General features: G+C 45.6%; 1 protein-coding gene across 1 annotated transcript in view; it reads right to left on the reverse strand.

Annotated features, from left to right (window-relative positions):
* TTN (titin) overlaps positions 1-16,236 on the reverse strand; it is a 287,825-nt gene that overhangs the window by 231,976 nt on the left and 39,613 nt on the right. The window contains exons 16-19 of the mRNA XM_056536637.1: positions 2,362-2,419; positions 743-946; positions 308-450; positions 6-193 (exon numbers count right to left, since the gene is read on the reverse strand). Of these exons, the coding sequence (XP_056392612.1) occupies positions 6-193; positions 308-450; positions 743-946; positions 2,362-2,419 (593 nt within the window). The remainder of the gene's footprint in view (positions 1-5; positions 194-307; positions 451-742; positions 947-2,361; positions 2,420-16,236) is intronic.

Below are 16,236 nucleotides of genomic sequence, written 5' to 3' on the forward strand. Positions count from 1 at the left end.
TATACCTCAGCATGAATTGTAGTTTTCACTAGAGTAGTATCCTTAGCCATCTTCTTTCTGATAAGGGCTTGTTCCCTTTCGTATTCCCTATCATATTCTGCTCGAGGGGCCACGGGTGCCACTTCGGCAACTTGTGGTTCAGGTACATATGGAGTTGCTTCTTCGTGCATCCTCATGTAGGCGTCATATTCGGCTGTTTACAGGCAAAAAGTAAGAAAGCAATGTAATATGTAAAGATATAAAATCAGAATTATTCCATTAATAATAATAATTTTTTAATGCTTTATTTATATGGATCCTCTATTACCTTCTTCTAGTAGATTAGTAGTTTCAGTAGTTTCTCCATGTTTGTTACGAATAACAATGCTGTATTCTCCAGCATCATCAGCAAAAGTCATAGAAATCTCAAGTGTGCATTCTCCTGTATCTTTGTTATATGAGACTTTATATCTGTAAGGACACATATATGTATTATATGTAATGCTCTTTCTTGCTTTTACATATTTATATAACTATCAAGTCCATTATATGATCATTTTATTATTATTATAATAAAAATAATAGTGGGTATACACTTCTATCACAACTATATAACTTCTACAACATACTTCCCAGCGTACCAAGAAAATAAATGAACTATATAAATAATTATGATCTTCTAAAGATTCGAATTTTTTTTTGGTATAAAAATTTTATTTAAATACATGTAAAAATAAATAATTTCTCTGTTTTAATGTCTTACCTGTATCCAGTGTTTAGGGGAACTCCAGCCTTTTTCCAGTAAACATGTGGCTTGGGATTTCCTTCAATCTGACATTCAAATATAACCCGGCCTCCCTCAACTAATTTCTGGATTGTTGGTTTTCTGATGAAGTAGGGAGCTACTCCTTCCCCAGTTTCAACAGGAGCAGTCACCTCTACTTCCATCTTTTGTTCTTCTGTTATCCTGAAAACAACACCCATGGTTTAAATAATTAACAAACATCATAGTTTATTTTACATTTTGCCCATTAAATCTTTCTAACCACCTGTTTATTATAGATAAAAGGTTGTCCACTGATCTCTGTTGTACAAGGCCCAGTGGGACTTCTGTACATAAAGATATACCTTGGTGAACTGTAGTATCAGGGATATACACTATTTCCACTGTGAAAGGCCTATTCATTCTGCTCATTGGTGGGGAAAAACACGTTACAGGAGATATCCAGTGCTGAAAAACGTATCCCCTATCCTTAGAACAGGGCATAAGTTTCAGATTGCTGGGGGGTTCGACCACTGGGGCCCCCTGCGATCTCCTGTATGGGGCCCCAGCAACCCGCAGGAAGGGGGCGTGTTGACCACCGCACGAAAAAGCGGCTGACACGCCCCCTCAATACAACTCTATGGCAGAGCCGGAGCGCTGACTTCAGCAATCTCCTGCTCTGCCATAGCGATGTATTGAGGGGGCGTGTCAGCCGCCGCTTCGTGCGGTGGTCAACACCCGCTATCTGGTCAGCGAGCCGGGGCCCCGTATAGGAGATTGTGGGGGGCCCCAGGGGTCAGACCACAGCAATCTGAAACTTATCCCCTATCCTTAGGATAGGGGATAAGTTTTTCAGCATTGGACTACCCCTTTAAGTTACTTAGTTTCTTTGGGCAAATCTATTGGTTCAGATCCAATATTAGGCAGTGTTAACATCCGCAATGAGGGCTACATTTAAAGCCACTGTTGCAAATTCTGTCACATCTGACAAAATAGCATTAAGCTAAACAAGAGACAGCTAAGCCAAGCAATACCCAGGTCTGCTGGGTGCCACTGGTGTCCACTGTGTGATGGATTTTTCACAGCCTTGATTCAACTTTTCTGTACAGAAATCATAACACAAATGTGACACAAACAAAAGTCCTAAGCTGTTCATTTACATTAGATATGTGACAGCCAAGCCTGTTCAGCAAGTTTGGCCACCCATGTAATGTGTATGACGATCTCCCAACTATCCCCATATGACAGACATCAAGGAAAAGAATGGTCAGCCATGATGGATTTTCTAATGGGGGCTCTGCCATGGCTACCTCTTAGCGTTTTTCTCCCCTTCCCCATTCAGAACACATGCCTGCCTGCAAGCCAAGCATGCGTGTGTTTGGGGGATCAGGAGAGATAGATATTGGCCAACAGCTATCTTATGTGTGTGGCCAGCTTTATTGTAATCTGTATTATATATTGGGTCAGATTTACTAATACTGGCATACTTCTGCTAGATTATTAGGAGAAAAAGAAGCAATTGCCCTGGGTTCTCCATCATCTAAGGTCCTCCAAAGCCCAATTCTCTCAGGTAAAATACAACCGAAACACCGAAATAAGAATGGAAACAAAATACTTACTGTTTTTCTTCAGTCATTTTTTCAGTAATAGTTTCTCTAGCTTCATACTCTTCAGAAACTAAAGGAAAACAAAAGGAACAGGTTTGTAAATCCAATTTATAGGTTTGTATCATACAATTGTTTCGTTGGCCTAATGTGATAAACGCTTATAGATATATTGTTTAATAACAAACTCAGTAATGCTAAATGAGTGTATACTGGATCAAAGTAAGTACGTTCATAGACACTTATCATACATCAATGTCACTTCAAGAATATAACAACAAGTACTGGTCAAAAGGGCAGCCATATGTCCCACCTGTCCCGACCTCCTGCTAACACAAAGACTCCAGTTACACCACATTAGATAATCACTGTAGTACAAGAGCAGGTGCAATGTCCTCCCCTACCAAAAAAATCTTGTCTCCAGGAGAATTTTTAGGCCTCCAAACAAGGTTATAACAGCGAACCACGTATCATATTTCCACTACCTCCCTAGAGAGGAAGAAGTGTTACTATTTGAGGTCCAAAGGCTAGATTATTCTTCCACTTTAGTTCACATTACGGAATCTTTCGCTGGAAAAATTCAGGCCCGGGATTCCAAGTGCACCCGACGCTGACTGGTTCCGTCGGCGCTAGGGCTGCCATTGCCAGGCCTAATAGACCCCGCATGGATTACTCCATTTCTTTGGCAGCTGAATATCAGCAGTGGAATGGGCGGGATTACTACCTTCATCTGGCACTGTGACGTAACCGCCGATGGGCCCGCAGCATCACCTGGTTAATGAGTATTCATGTTCTCCCTCATCATCTCCCTCTCCTCCCCGCTGATTTCAGGACTCCACTGCGCATGTGCTGGCTTCCTGTCTACACCCGGAAGGCGCATCAGCGCAGTGGAGTCCTGAAATCAGCAGGGAGGAGAGGGAGATGATGAGGGAGAACATGAATATTCATAAGCAAGGCGATGCTGTGGGACGGTTATGTCACAGTGCAAGATGAAAGCAGTAACCCCACCCGTGCCAGTTAGCAGCTAATTTGCATATCAAGAAGAAAGCAGATAACTGGCGAACAGCGTGGCGTATCCGGGCATGGTATGCATGAAACTGATCAGCATCCCCCGCACTACCAGCCAGTACCGCTGGTTAGTGCAGGGGAGCAAGCTGACAGTTTTCCTTTAACCCCTTAAAGGGGTATTCCAGGAAAAAACTTTTTTATATATATTAACTGGCTCCAGAAAGTTAAACAGATTTGTAAATTACTTCTATTAAAAAATCTTAATCCTTTCAGTACTTATGAGCTTCTGAATTTAAGGTTGTTCTTTTCTGTCTAAGTCCTCTCTGATGACACCTGTCTCGGGAAACGCCCAGTTTAGAAGCAAATCCCCATAGCAAACCTCTTCTAAACTGGGCGTTTCCCGAGACAGGTGTCATCAGAGAGCACTTAGACAGAAAAGAATAACCTTAACTTCAGAAGCTCATAAGTACTGAAAGGATTAAGATTTTTTAATAGAAGTAATTTACAAATCTGTTTAACTTTCTGGAGCCAGTTGATATACATAAAAAAGTTTTTTCCTGGAATATCCCTTTAAGGACCAAGCGTTTTTCAGTTTTTGCACTTTCATTTTTTCCTCCTTACATTTTCTATATCATAACCCTTTCAATTTTGCACCAAAAAATCCATATGATGGCTTTTTTTTTTTTTTGCACCACCAATTCTACTTTGTAATGAAATCAGTCATTTTACCCAAAAATCTACAGTGAAAAAAAATCATTGTGCGACAAAATTGAAGAAAAAATGCCATTTTGTAATTTTGGGAGCTTCCGTTTCTACGCAGTACATTTTTCGGTAAAAATGACACCTTATCTTTATTCTGTAGGTCCATATGATTAAAATGACACCCTACTTGTATAGGTTTCATTTTGTCGTACTTCTGGAAAAAATCCTAACTATATGCACGAAAATGTATACGTTTCAAATTGTCATATTCTGACTCCTATAACTTTTTTATTTTTCCTTGAAATGGGATGTAAGAGGGCTCATTTTTTGTGCCATGAGCTGAAGTTTTAACTGGTACCATTTTTCTTTTGATCAGACTTTTTGATTGCTTTTTATTCATCTTTTAATGGTACAAAAAGTGACCAAAAATACGCTATTTTGGACTTTGGAATTTTTTTGCGCGTACGCCATTGACCGTGTGGTTTAATTAACAATATATTTTAATGGTTCGGACATTTAAGCATGCGGTAATACTACATATGTTTGTTTTTATTTTTATTTACACACTTTTTTTAAATGGGAAAAGGGGGGGGGGATTCTAATTTTTATAAGGGAAGGGGTTAAATCACATTTATTAACTTTTTAAAAACTTTTTTATGCAATGTTATAGCCCCCTCTAGTGGCTATAAAACTGCATGCACTGATCTCTTACACTGTTCAATGCATTGCCTTAGGAATTCATTGATCAGTGTTATCTGCGCTTGATTGCTCAAGCCTGGATTTCAGGCTTGTAGCAATCAATTGCCGATCAGACAGCCAAGAGCAAGGTAAGACACCTCCTGCTGTCCTTAAACATATGTAAAAAACTGGGGGCTCAAACTAGTAAACAATTGTGGGTGCTGATCAGTGTATCAAAGAGTATGCAATATAGCAATAAAGAAGAAAAGGGAAAACACTGAATATACATCAGCACACCAACACACAAATATTAAATAAGTATACAAATTTTATTAAATATACACATATAACTATGCAGAAGAGGGGGAAGGAAGAAAAAAGAAATAAAACCATTTAAAATAATGGGCTGGAAACGTAAGCCCAAACACTCACCTAGGGAGGGGCCATGAACCCCCTCTCCTATAGCAGGCACCCGTCCTATTGATTGAATAATGTGTCACACCATACATATAAGACCATTGTACATCATAAATATATAGGCTATGCAGCAAAATGTCTGTGTATACAACAATAAACAGTAATTCAGAGTACTGACATAACCTATAATAATGCAAATCACAGACATGAAAGGAGCATTTAAAGAAATGGAGGACTAGACCAGATGTAAGAGGTCAGTAAAAGGACGGGGCCACAAGAAGCCCCACGCGTTCCGTCGCTCCAAAAGGCAACTTCCTCAGTGCTTCTAGGAGAGGGGGTTCATGGCCCCTCCCTAGGTGAGTGTTTGGGCTTACGTTTCCAGCCCATTATTTTTTTCTTCCTTCCCCCTCTTCTGCATAGTTATATGTGTATATTTAATAAAATTTGTATACTTATTTAATATTTGTGTGTTGGTGTGCTGATGTACCTCCTGCTGTCCTGTCACCTGTTCGGGATGCTGCGATTTCAGCTCCGCTGAGCTAACCGGCAGTGTATTTTCCCATTTTAGACACCGCGATCAACTTTGATCGCGGCGGCTAAAGGGTTAATACCAGATCGGCGATGTCCGGTATTAGCCCCGGGTCCTGGGTGTTGATAGCAACCAGGACCTCGCAGATACGAAGCTCGCTCAGCTTCTGAACACTCTTCACAGATCGGGAGCCGTCGTTAAGGGGTTAAGCATTAATAACTCTGGGATACTTTTACTTATGAATTTGATTCCAAGATAGTTTTTTCAAGACATAGTCTCCTTTTTATGAAATTGGAAAAAGGGGAAACAAACGTGCTGAGTGACTATAGCGAATGAAGAATGTGAATATAAGTGGTGAAAAGCATATATATATATATATATATATATATATATTTATATACTAGGTGACTTCATGCATTGTGTTATCTGCATGTATTACAGGCTTTGTTAGTGGTTACTATAGCCGCCTATTGCTGTTCATACATTATTGATTATGCTACTATATAGCTTGTACTTCTATTACTTATAACGGTGTTATATGTATGGTGTGACTTATTATTTAACATAGTAGGACGGGTGCCTGTCACTGGGAGAGGGGGTTCATGGCCCCTACCTAGATGAGTGCTTGGGCTTACATCTTAGCCCATTATTTTAAATGGTTTTAACCCTTTTCTTTCTTCCCTTGTTTTGTATGAATACATATATTTGGTAATAAAATTGGTATATATTTTCTATAATTCGTGTGTTGGTGTGCTGATGCTATTTCAGTGTGTTCCCCTTTTTCCAATTTCATGTATTTTGGTACACTGATCAGCACCCACAATAGATATATATAATTAGATTGAGCCCCCTTTTCTTAGCATTTTCCATATTCTACTTTATGACAGAGGTAAATTTTTGTCTATACTTGCATCATTTCTTGGTGAAAAAATCTAAAATTCTATGAAAAATTTGAAAATTTAGAATTTTTCTAACTTTGAAGCTCTCTGCCTGTGAGGGAAATAGACATACCAAATAAATGATATATTGATTCACATATACAATATGTCCACTTTATGTTTACATCATAAGGTTGACATGTTTTTACTTTTGGAAGACATCAGAGGGCTTTAAAGTTCAGCAGTAATTTTCCAATTTTTCACAAAAATTTTTAAATCGGAATTTTTCAGGGACCAGTTCAGTTTTGAAGTGGATTTGAGGGGTCTTCATATTAGAAATACCCCATAAATGACCCCATTATAAAAACTGCACCCCTCAAAGTTCACAAAATGATATTCAGAATGTTTGTTAACCCTTTAGGTGTTTCACAGGAATAGTAGCAAAGTGAAGGAGAAAATTCAAAATCTCCATGTTCTTGTACACCCAGTTTTTGAATTTTTACACAAGGTAAAAGAAGAAAATGCCCCCCAAAATGTGTAACCCAATTTCTCGAGTAAGGAAATACCTCCCATGTGAACGAAAAATGCTCTGTGGGTGCACTAGAGGGCTCAGAAGTGAAGGAGAGACAATGAGATTTTGGAAAGCAGATTTTGCTGAAATGGTTTTTAGGGGCATGTCACATTTAGGAAGTCTTTATGGTTCCATAACAACAACACAAAAAAAATACTAACATACTATTTTGGAAACTACACCCCCAAGGCACGTAACAAGGGTTATAGTGAGCCTTAACACCCCCCAGGTGTTTGACGACTTTTTGTTAAAGTTAAATGTGTAAATTACATTTTTTTTTCTTTCACTAAAATGCTCCCCCCCCAAATTTACCATTTTTACAAGAGGTAATAGGAGAAAATGTCCCCCAAAATGTGTAACCCCATTTTTTCTGAGTATGGAAATACCCCATACGTAGATATCAAGCGTTCTGTTGGAGCACTACAATGCTCAGAAGAGAAGGAGCCATATTTGGCTTTTTGAAAGCAAATTTTGCTGAAATGGTTTTTGGGGGGCATGTCGCATTTAGTAAGCCCCTGTGGTGCCATAACAGCAAAAAAAAACAAAAAACACACATGGCATACTATTTTGGAAACTACACCCTTTAATGCACGTAACAAGGGGTACAGTGAGCCTTAAAGGAGTAGTCCAGTGGTGATTCAGTGGTGAGCAACTTATCCCCTATCCTAACGATAGGGGATAAGTTGCAGATCGCGGGGGGTCCGACCCCTGGGGCCCCCCGCGATCTCCTGTACGGAGCCCCGACAGCCCGCTGGAAGGGGGCGTGTCGACCTCCGCACGAGGCGGCGGCCGACACGCCCCCTCAATACAACTCTATGGCAGAGCCGAAGCGCTGCCTTCGGCAATCTCCGGCTCTGCCATAGAGATATATTGAGGGGGCGTGTCGGCCGCCGCCTCGTGCGGGGGTCGACACCCGCTATCTCGGCGGAGAGCCGGGGCCCCGTACAGAGAGATCGCAGGGGGCCCCAGCGGTCGGACCCCCCGCGATCTCAAACTTATCCCCTATCCTTAGGATAGGGGATAAGTTTTTCACCACTGGACTACCCCTTTAACATCCCACAGGTGTTTGACGATTTTTCGTTAAAGTCGGATGTGTAAATAAAAATAAAAAAATTTCAGTAAAATGCAGCTTTTTCCCCCCCAAAATTCACTATTTTTACAGGAGGTTATAGCAGAAAATTCCCCCCAAAATTTGTAACCCCATTTATTTTGAGTATGGAAATACCCCATGTGTGGACGTCAAGTGCTCTCCTGGCACACTACACTGCTCAGAAGAGAAGGAGCTTTTGGAGAGACAATTTGTTTGGAATAGAAGTCGAGGGGCCATGTGCATTTAAAAAGCCCCCATGCTACTAGAACAGTGGACCCCCTCAACATGTGACCCCATTTTGGAAACTGCACCCCTCATAGAATGCAATAAGGGGTGCGGTGAGCATTTATACCAAACTGGTGTTTGACAGACTTGTGGAACATTGAGCTGTGCAAATGAAAACTAAAATTTTTCATTTTCACGGACCACTGTTCCAAAAATCTGTCAGACACCTGTGGGGTGTAAATGCTAGCTGCACCCCTTTGTGAGGGGTTTAGTTATCAAAATGGGGTCACATGTTGGGGAGGTTCCACTGTTCTGGCACTATTGGGGTTTTGTAAATGCACATGGCCTTCAATTCCAGCCAAATGCTCTCTCCAAAAGCTCAATGGCGCTCCTTTGTTATGTTCCTTAAGGGATGTAGTTTCCAAAAAGGGGTCACATGTTTTTTTTTTTTGTGTGTTTATGTCAGAACCGCTGTAACGATCAGCCACCCCTGTGCAAATCACACCAAATGTACATGGCGCTCTCACTTTTGAGCATTGTTGTGCGCCCGCAGAGCATTTTACGCCCACATATGGGGTATTTCCATACTCAGGAGAAATTTTGGAGGTCTTTTTTTTCTTTTACCGCTTGTGAAATAAAAAAGTATGGGGCAACACCAGCAAGTTAGTGTAAAAAAAAAATTTTTTTTACTATAACATGCAGGAGTAGTTCCCAACTTTACTTTTCCATAAGGGATAAAAGGAAAAAAAGACCCCCAAAATTTGTTAGGCAATTTCTACCGAGTACGGAAATACCCCATATGTGGCATTAAAATGTTTCCTTGAAATACGACAGGGCTCCAAATTGAGAGAGCACCATGCGCATTTCAGGCCTACATTAGGGATTTGCATAGGGTTGGACATAGGGGTATTCTATGCCAGTGATTCCCAAACAGGGTGCCTCCAGCTGTTGCATAACTCCCAGCATGCCTGGACAGTCAATGGCTGTCCGGCAATACTGGGAGTTGTTGTTTTGCAAAAGTTGGAGGCCCCGTTTGGGAAACAGTGATGTACCAGATGTTTTTCATTTTTATTGGGGAAGGGGGGGGGGGGCTGTACAGGGGTATGTGTATTTGTAATGTTTTACTCTTTATTTTGTGTAGTGTAGTGTTTTTAGGGTACATTCACACAGGCGGGGGTTCACAGTGAGTTTCCCGCTGGGAGTTTGAGCTGCAGCGGAAAATTTGCTGCATCTCAAACTTGCAGTAAGAAACTCACTGTAAACCTCTGCCCCTGTGAATGTGAACCTATAGCTGTTGCAAAACTACAACTCTCAGCATGCAGTGACAGCAGGAGGGCATGCTAGGAGATGTAGTTATGGCACAGCTGGAAGCATTCTACTACAACTTCCAGCATGCCCTTGTCACGATGCCGGCTGGCAGGTAGTGGATCCTCTGTGCCAGAGAGGGATTGGCGTGGACCGTGCTAGTGGACCGGTTCTAAGCCACTACTGGTTTTCACCAGAGCCCGCCGCAAAGCGGGATGGTCTTGCTGCGGCGGTAGTGACCAGGTCGTATCCACTAGCAACGGCTCACCTCTCTGGCTGCTGAAGATAGGCGCGGTACAAGGGAGTAGGCAAAAGCAAGGTCGGACGTAGCAGAAGGTCGGGGCAGGCAGCAAGGATCGTAGTCAGGGGCAACGGCAGAAGGTCTGGAAACACAGGCAAGGAACACACAAGGAACGCTTTCACTGGCACTAAGGCAACAAGATCCGGCGAGGGAGTGAAGGGGAAGTGAGGTGATATAGGGAAGTGCACAGGTGTAAACACTAATTGGAACCACTGCGCCAATCAGCGGCGCAGTGGCCCTTTAAATCGCAGAGACCCGGCGCGCGCGCGCCCTAGGGAGCGGGGCCGCGCGCGCCGGGACAGAACAGACGGAGAGCGAGTCAGGTAGGGGAGCCGGGGTGCGCATCGCGAGCGGGCGCTACCCGCATCGCGAATCGCATCCCGGCTGGCAGCGGAATCGCAGCGCCCCGGGTCAGAGGACGTGACCGGAGCGCTGCCGCGGGGAGAGTGAAGCGAGCGCTCCGGGGAGGAGCGGGGACCCGGAGCGCTCGGCGTAACAGTACCCCCCCCCCTTGGGTCTCCCCCTCTTCTTAGAGCCTGAGAACCTGAGGAGCAGACTTTTGTCTAGGATGTTGTCCTCAGGTTCCCAGGATCTCTCTTCAGGACCACAACCCTCCCAGTCCACTAAAAAAAAATTTTTCCCTCTGACCTTTTTGGCAGCTAAAATTTCTTTGACCGAGAAGATGTCCGAGGAGCCGGAAACAGGAGTGGGAGGAACAGACTTGGGAGAAAAACGGTTGAGGATGAGTGGTTTGAGAAGAGAGACGTGAAAGGCATTAGGGATACGAAGAGAGGGAGGAAGAAGAAGTTTATAAGAGACAGGATTAATTTGACACAAAATTTTGAAAGGACCAAGATAGCGTGGTCCCAACTTGTAGCTAGGGACACGGAAGCGGACATATTTAGCGGAGAGCCATACCTTGTCTCCAGGGGAAAAAACGGGGGGAGCTCTTCTTTTCTTATCCGCGAACTTCTTCATGCGTGATGAAGCCTGTAAGAGAGAATTTTGGGTCTCTCTCCATATGATGGAAAGGTCACGAGAAATTTCATCCACAGCGGGCAGACCAGAGGGCAAGGGAGTAGGGAGGGGGGGAAGAGGGTGACGGCCGTACACCACGAAAAATGGGGATTTGGAGGAAGACTCAGAGACCCTGAAGTTATACGAGAATTCGGCCCATGGGAGGAGATCTGCCCAGTCATCCTGGCGGGAGGAAACAAAATGTCGCAAATAATCACCCAAGATCTGGTTAATCCTTTCTACTTGTCCATTGGACTGGGGATGATATGCAGAAGAAAAATTTAATTTAATCTTGAGTTGTTTACAGAGAGCCCTCCAGAATTTAGACACGAATTGGACGCCTCTATCCGAGACAATCTGCGTAGGCAATCCGTGAAGACGAAAAATGTGTACAAAAAATTGTTTAGCCAACTGAGGCGCAGAAGGAAGACCAGGAAGAGGGATGAAATGTGCCATTTTGGAGAATCGATCAACGACCACCCAAATAACAGTGTTGCCACGGGAAGGGGGTAAATCAGTAATAAAATCCATACCAATCAGAGACCAAGGCTGTTCGGGGACAGGCAGAGGATGAAGAAAACCAGCGGGCTTCTGGCGAGGAGTCTTATCCCGGGCACAGATAGTGCAGGCTCGCACAAAGTCCACAACATCCGTCTCCAGAGTCGGCCACCAATAGAAGCGGGAGATGAGTTGCACAGATTTCTTGATACCCGCATGACCTGCGAGATGGGAGGAGTGACCCCATTTGAGGATTCCGAGGCGTTGGCGAGGAGAAACAAAGGTCTTTCCTGGAGGAGTCTGCCTGATGGAGGCAGGAGAAGTGGAGATCAGGCAGTCAGGTGGAATGATGTGTTGCGGAGAGAGTTCAACTTCTGAGGCATCCGAGGAACGAGAGAGAGCATCGGCCCTAATGTTCTTATCGGCAGGACGAAAGTGAATCTCAAAATTAAATCGGGCAAAGAACAGAGACCACCGGGCCTGGCGAGGATTCAGCCGTTGGGCAGACTGGAGGTAGGAGAGGTTCTTGTGGTCGGTGTAGATAATAACAGGAGAACTTGATCCCTCCAGCAGATGCCTCCATTCCTCAAGTGCTAATTTAATGGCTAGAAGCTCTCGATCCCCGATGGAGTAGTTCCTCTCCGCTGGAGAGAAGGTCCTAGAGAAAAAACCACAAGTGACAGCATGCCCGGAAGAATTTTTTTGTAGAAGAACAGCTCCAGCTCCCACTGAGGAGGCATCAACCTCCAATAGGAAGGGTTTGGAAGGGTCAGGTCTGGAGAGGACGGGAGCCGAAGAAAAGGCAGACTTGAGTCGTTTAAAGGCGTCTTCTGCTTGAGGAGGCCAGGACTTGGGATCAGCATTTTTTTTGGTTAAAGCCACGATAGGAGCCACAATGGTAGAAAAATGTGGAATAAATTGCCTGTAATAATTGGCGAACCCCAAAAAGCGTTGGATAGCACGGAGTCCGGAGGGGCGTGGCCAATCTAAGACGGCAGAGAGTTTGTCTGGATCCATCTGTAGTCCCTGGCCAGAGACCAAATATCCTAGAAAAGGAAGAGATTGGCATTCAAACAGACATTTCTCAATTTTGGCATAGAGTTGGTTGTCACGAAGTCTCTGAAGAACCATACGGACATGCTGGCGGTGTTCTTCTAGATTGGCAGAAAAAATTAGGATATCGTCCAGATATACAACAACACAGGAGTATAACAGATCACGAAAAATTTCATTGACAAAGTCTTGGAAGACGGCAGGGGCGTTGCACAGTCCAAAGGGCATGACCAGATACTCAAAGTGTCCATCTCTGGTGTTAAATGCCGTTTTCCACTCGTCCCCCTCTCTGATGCGGATGAGGTTATAGGCGCCTCTTAAGTCCAATTTAGTGAAGATGTGGGCACCTTGGAGGCGATCAAAGAGTTCAGAGATGAGGGGTAAGGGGTAGCGGTTCTTAACCGTGATTTTATTAAGACCGCGGTAGTCAATGCAAGGACGTAGGGAGCCATCCTTTTTGGACACAAAGAAAAATCCGGCTCCGGCAGGAGAGGAGGATTTACGGATAAAGCCCTTTTTTAGATTCTCCTGGACGTATTCGGACATGGCAAGAGTCTCTGGGGCAGAGAGAGGATAAATTCTGCCCCGGGGTGGAGTAGTGCCCGGGAGGAGGTCGATAGGGCAATCATAAGGCCTGTGAGGAGGTAGAGTCTCAGCTTGTTTTTTGCAGAAAACATCCGCGAAGTCCATATAGGCCTTAGGGAGACCGGTTACTGGAGGAACCACAGAGTTACGGCAAGGGTTACTGGGAACCGGTTTTAGACAGTTCTTGGAACAAGAGGACCCCCAACTCTTGATCTCCCCAGTGGACCAATCCAGGGTAGGGGAATGAAGTTGAAGCCAGGGAAGTCCAAGGAGAATTTCCGAGGTGCAATTGGGGAGGACCAAAAGTTCAATCCTCTCATGATGAGATCCGATGCTCATAAGAAGGGGCTCCGTGCGGAAACGTATGGTACAGTCCAATCTTTCATTATTTACACAATTGATGTAGAGGGGTCTGGCGAGACTGGTCACCGGGATGTTGAACCTGTTGACGAGAGAGGCCAAAATAAAATTTCCTGCAGATCCAGAGTCCAAGAAGGCCACTGTAGAGAAGGAGAAGGCAGAGGCAGACATCCGCACAGGCACAGTAAGACGTGGAGAAGCTGAGTAGACATCAAGGACTGTCTCACCTTTGTGCGGAGTCAGCGTACGTCTTTCCAGGCGGGGAGGACGGATAGGACAATCTCTCAGGAAGTGTTCGGTACTAGCACAGTACAGGCAGAGGTTCTCCATACGGCGTCGTGTCCTCTCTTGAGGTGTCAGGCGAGACCGGTCGACCTGCATAGCCTCCACGGCGGGAGGCACAGGAACAGATTGCAGGGGACCAGAGGAGAGAGGAGCCGAGGAGAAGAAACGCCTCGTGCGAACAGAGTCCATATCTTGGCGGAGTTCCTGACGCCTTTCGGAAAAACGCATGTCAATGCGAGTGGCTAGGTGAATAAGTTCATGTAGATTAGCAGGAATTTCTCGTGCGGCCAGAACATCTTTAATGTTGCTGGATAGGCCTTTTTTGAAGGTCGCGCAGAGGGCCTCATTATTCCAGGACAATTCTGAAGCAAGAGTACGGAATTGTACGGCATACTCGCCAACGGAAGAATTACCCTGGACCAGGTTCAACAGGGCAGTCTCAGCAGAAGAGGCTCGGGCAGGTTCCTCAAAGACACTTCGGATTTCCGAGAAGAAGGAGTGTACAGAGGCAGTGACGGGGTCATTGCGGTCCCAGAGCGGTGTGGCCCATGACAGGGCTTTTCCGGACAGAAGGCTGACTACGAAAGCCACCTTAGACCTTTCAGTGGGAAACAGGTCCGACATCATCTCCAGATGCAGGGAACATTGGGAAAGAAAGCCACGGCAAAACTTAGAGTCCCCATTAAATTTATCCGGCAAGGATAAGCGTATCCCAGGAGCGGCCACTCGCTGCGGAGGAGGTGCAGGAGCTGGCGGAGGAGATGACTGCTGAAGCTGTGGTAGTAACTGTTGTAGCATAACGGTCAGTTGAGACAGCTGTTGGCCTTGTTGCGCTATCTGTTGTGACTGCTGGGCGACCACCGTGGTGAGGTCAGCGACAACTGGCAGAGGAACTTCAGCGGGATCCATGGCCGGATCTACTGTCACGATGCCGGCTGGCAGGTAGTGGATCCTCTGTGCCAGAGAGGGATTGGCGTGGACCGTGCTAGTGGACCGGTTCTAAGCCACTACTGGTTTTCACCAGAGCCCGCCGCAAAGCGGGATGGTCTTGCTGCGGCGGTAGTGACCAGGTCGTATCCACTAGCAACGGCTCACCTCTCTGGCTGCTGAAGATAGGCGCGGTACAAGGGAGTAGGCAAAAGCAAGGTCGGACGTAGCAGAAGGTCGGGGCAGGCAGCAAGGATCGTAGTCAGGGGCAACGGCAGAAGGTCTGGAAACACAGGCAAGGAACACACAAGGAACGCTTTCACTGGCACTAAGGCAACAAGATCCGGCGAGGGAGTGAAGGGGAAGTGAGGTGATATAGGGAAGTGCACAGGTGTAAACACTAATTGGAACCACTGCGCCAATCAGCGGCGCAGTGGCCCTTTAAATCGCAGAGACCCGGCGCGCGCGCGCCCTAGGGAGCGGGGCCGCGCGCGCCGGGACAGAACAGACGGAGAGCGAGTCAGGTAGGGGAGCCGGGGTGCGCATCGCGAGCGGGCGCTACCCGCATCGCGAATCGCATCCCGGCTGGCAGCGGAATCGCAGCGCCCCGGGTCAGAGGACGTGACCGGAGCGCTGCCGCGGGGAGAGTGAAGCGAGCGCTCCGGAGTGGAGCGGGGACCCGGAGCGCTCGGCGTAACAGCCCTTTTGCTGTCTGGGCATGCTGGGGGTTGTAGTTATGCAACAGCTGGAGGCACACTGGTTGCAAAACACAGAGTTTGTTACTTAACTCAGTGTTTCCCAATCAGTGTGCCTCCAGCTGTTGCAAAACTACAACTCCCAGCATGCATGGTCTGTCAGTGCATGCTGGGAGTTGTAGTTTTGCAACAACTGGAGGCACACTGGTTGGGAATGATTGTCTGTTTCCTAACTCAGTGTTTCCCAACCCGTGTGCCTCCAGCTGTTGCAAAACGATAACTCCCAGCATGCACAGAAAGACCATGCATGCTGGGAGTTTTAGTTTTGCAACAGCTGGAGGCACATGGATTGGGAAACACTGAGTTAGGAAACAGACAATGATTCCCAACCAGTGTGCCTCTAGTTGTTGCAAAACTACAACTCCCAGCATGCCCAGACAGCCGAAGGGGATGATGGGAGTTGTAGTTTTGCAACAAATGGAGGAGAACAGTTTGGAGACCACTGTGTAGTGGTCTCCAAACTGTAGCCCTCCAGCATTAAACTCCAAGCATGCCCAGACTGCCCAGGCATGCTGGGAGTTGTAGTTCGGCAACAACTGAAGAGCCAGATGTTACAGAACTACAACTCCCAGCATGCCTGTACTGTCTGGGCATGCTGAGAGTTGTAGTTCTGCAACATCTGGAAGAGCACAGATTGGAGATCACTGCACAGTGGTCTCCAATCTACGGCCCTCCAGATGTTGCAAAACTACAATTCACAGCATGC

Source organism: Hyla sarda, chromosome 8 (assembly GCF_029499605.1).
Source record: "Hyla sarda isolate aHylSar1 chromosome 8, aHylSar1.hap1, whole genome shotgun sequence".
Lineage (NCBI taxonomy): Eukaryota > Metazoa > Chordata > Amphibia > Anura > Hylidae > Hyla > Hyla sarda.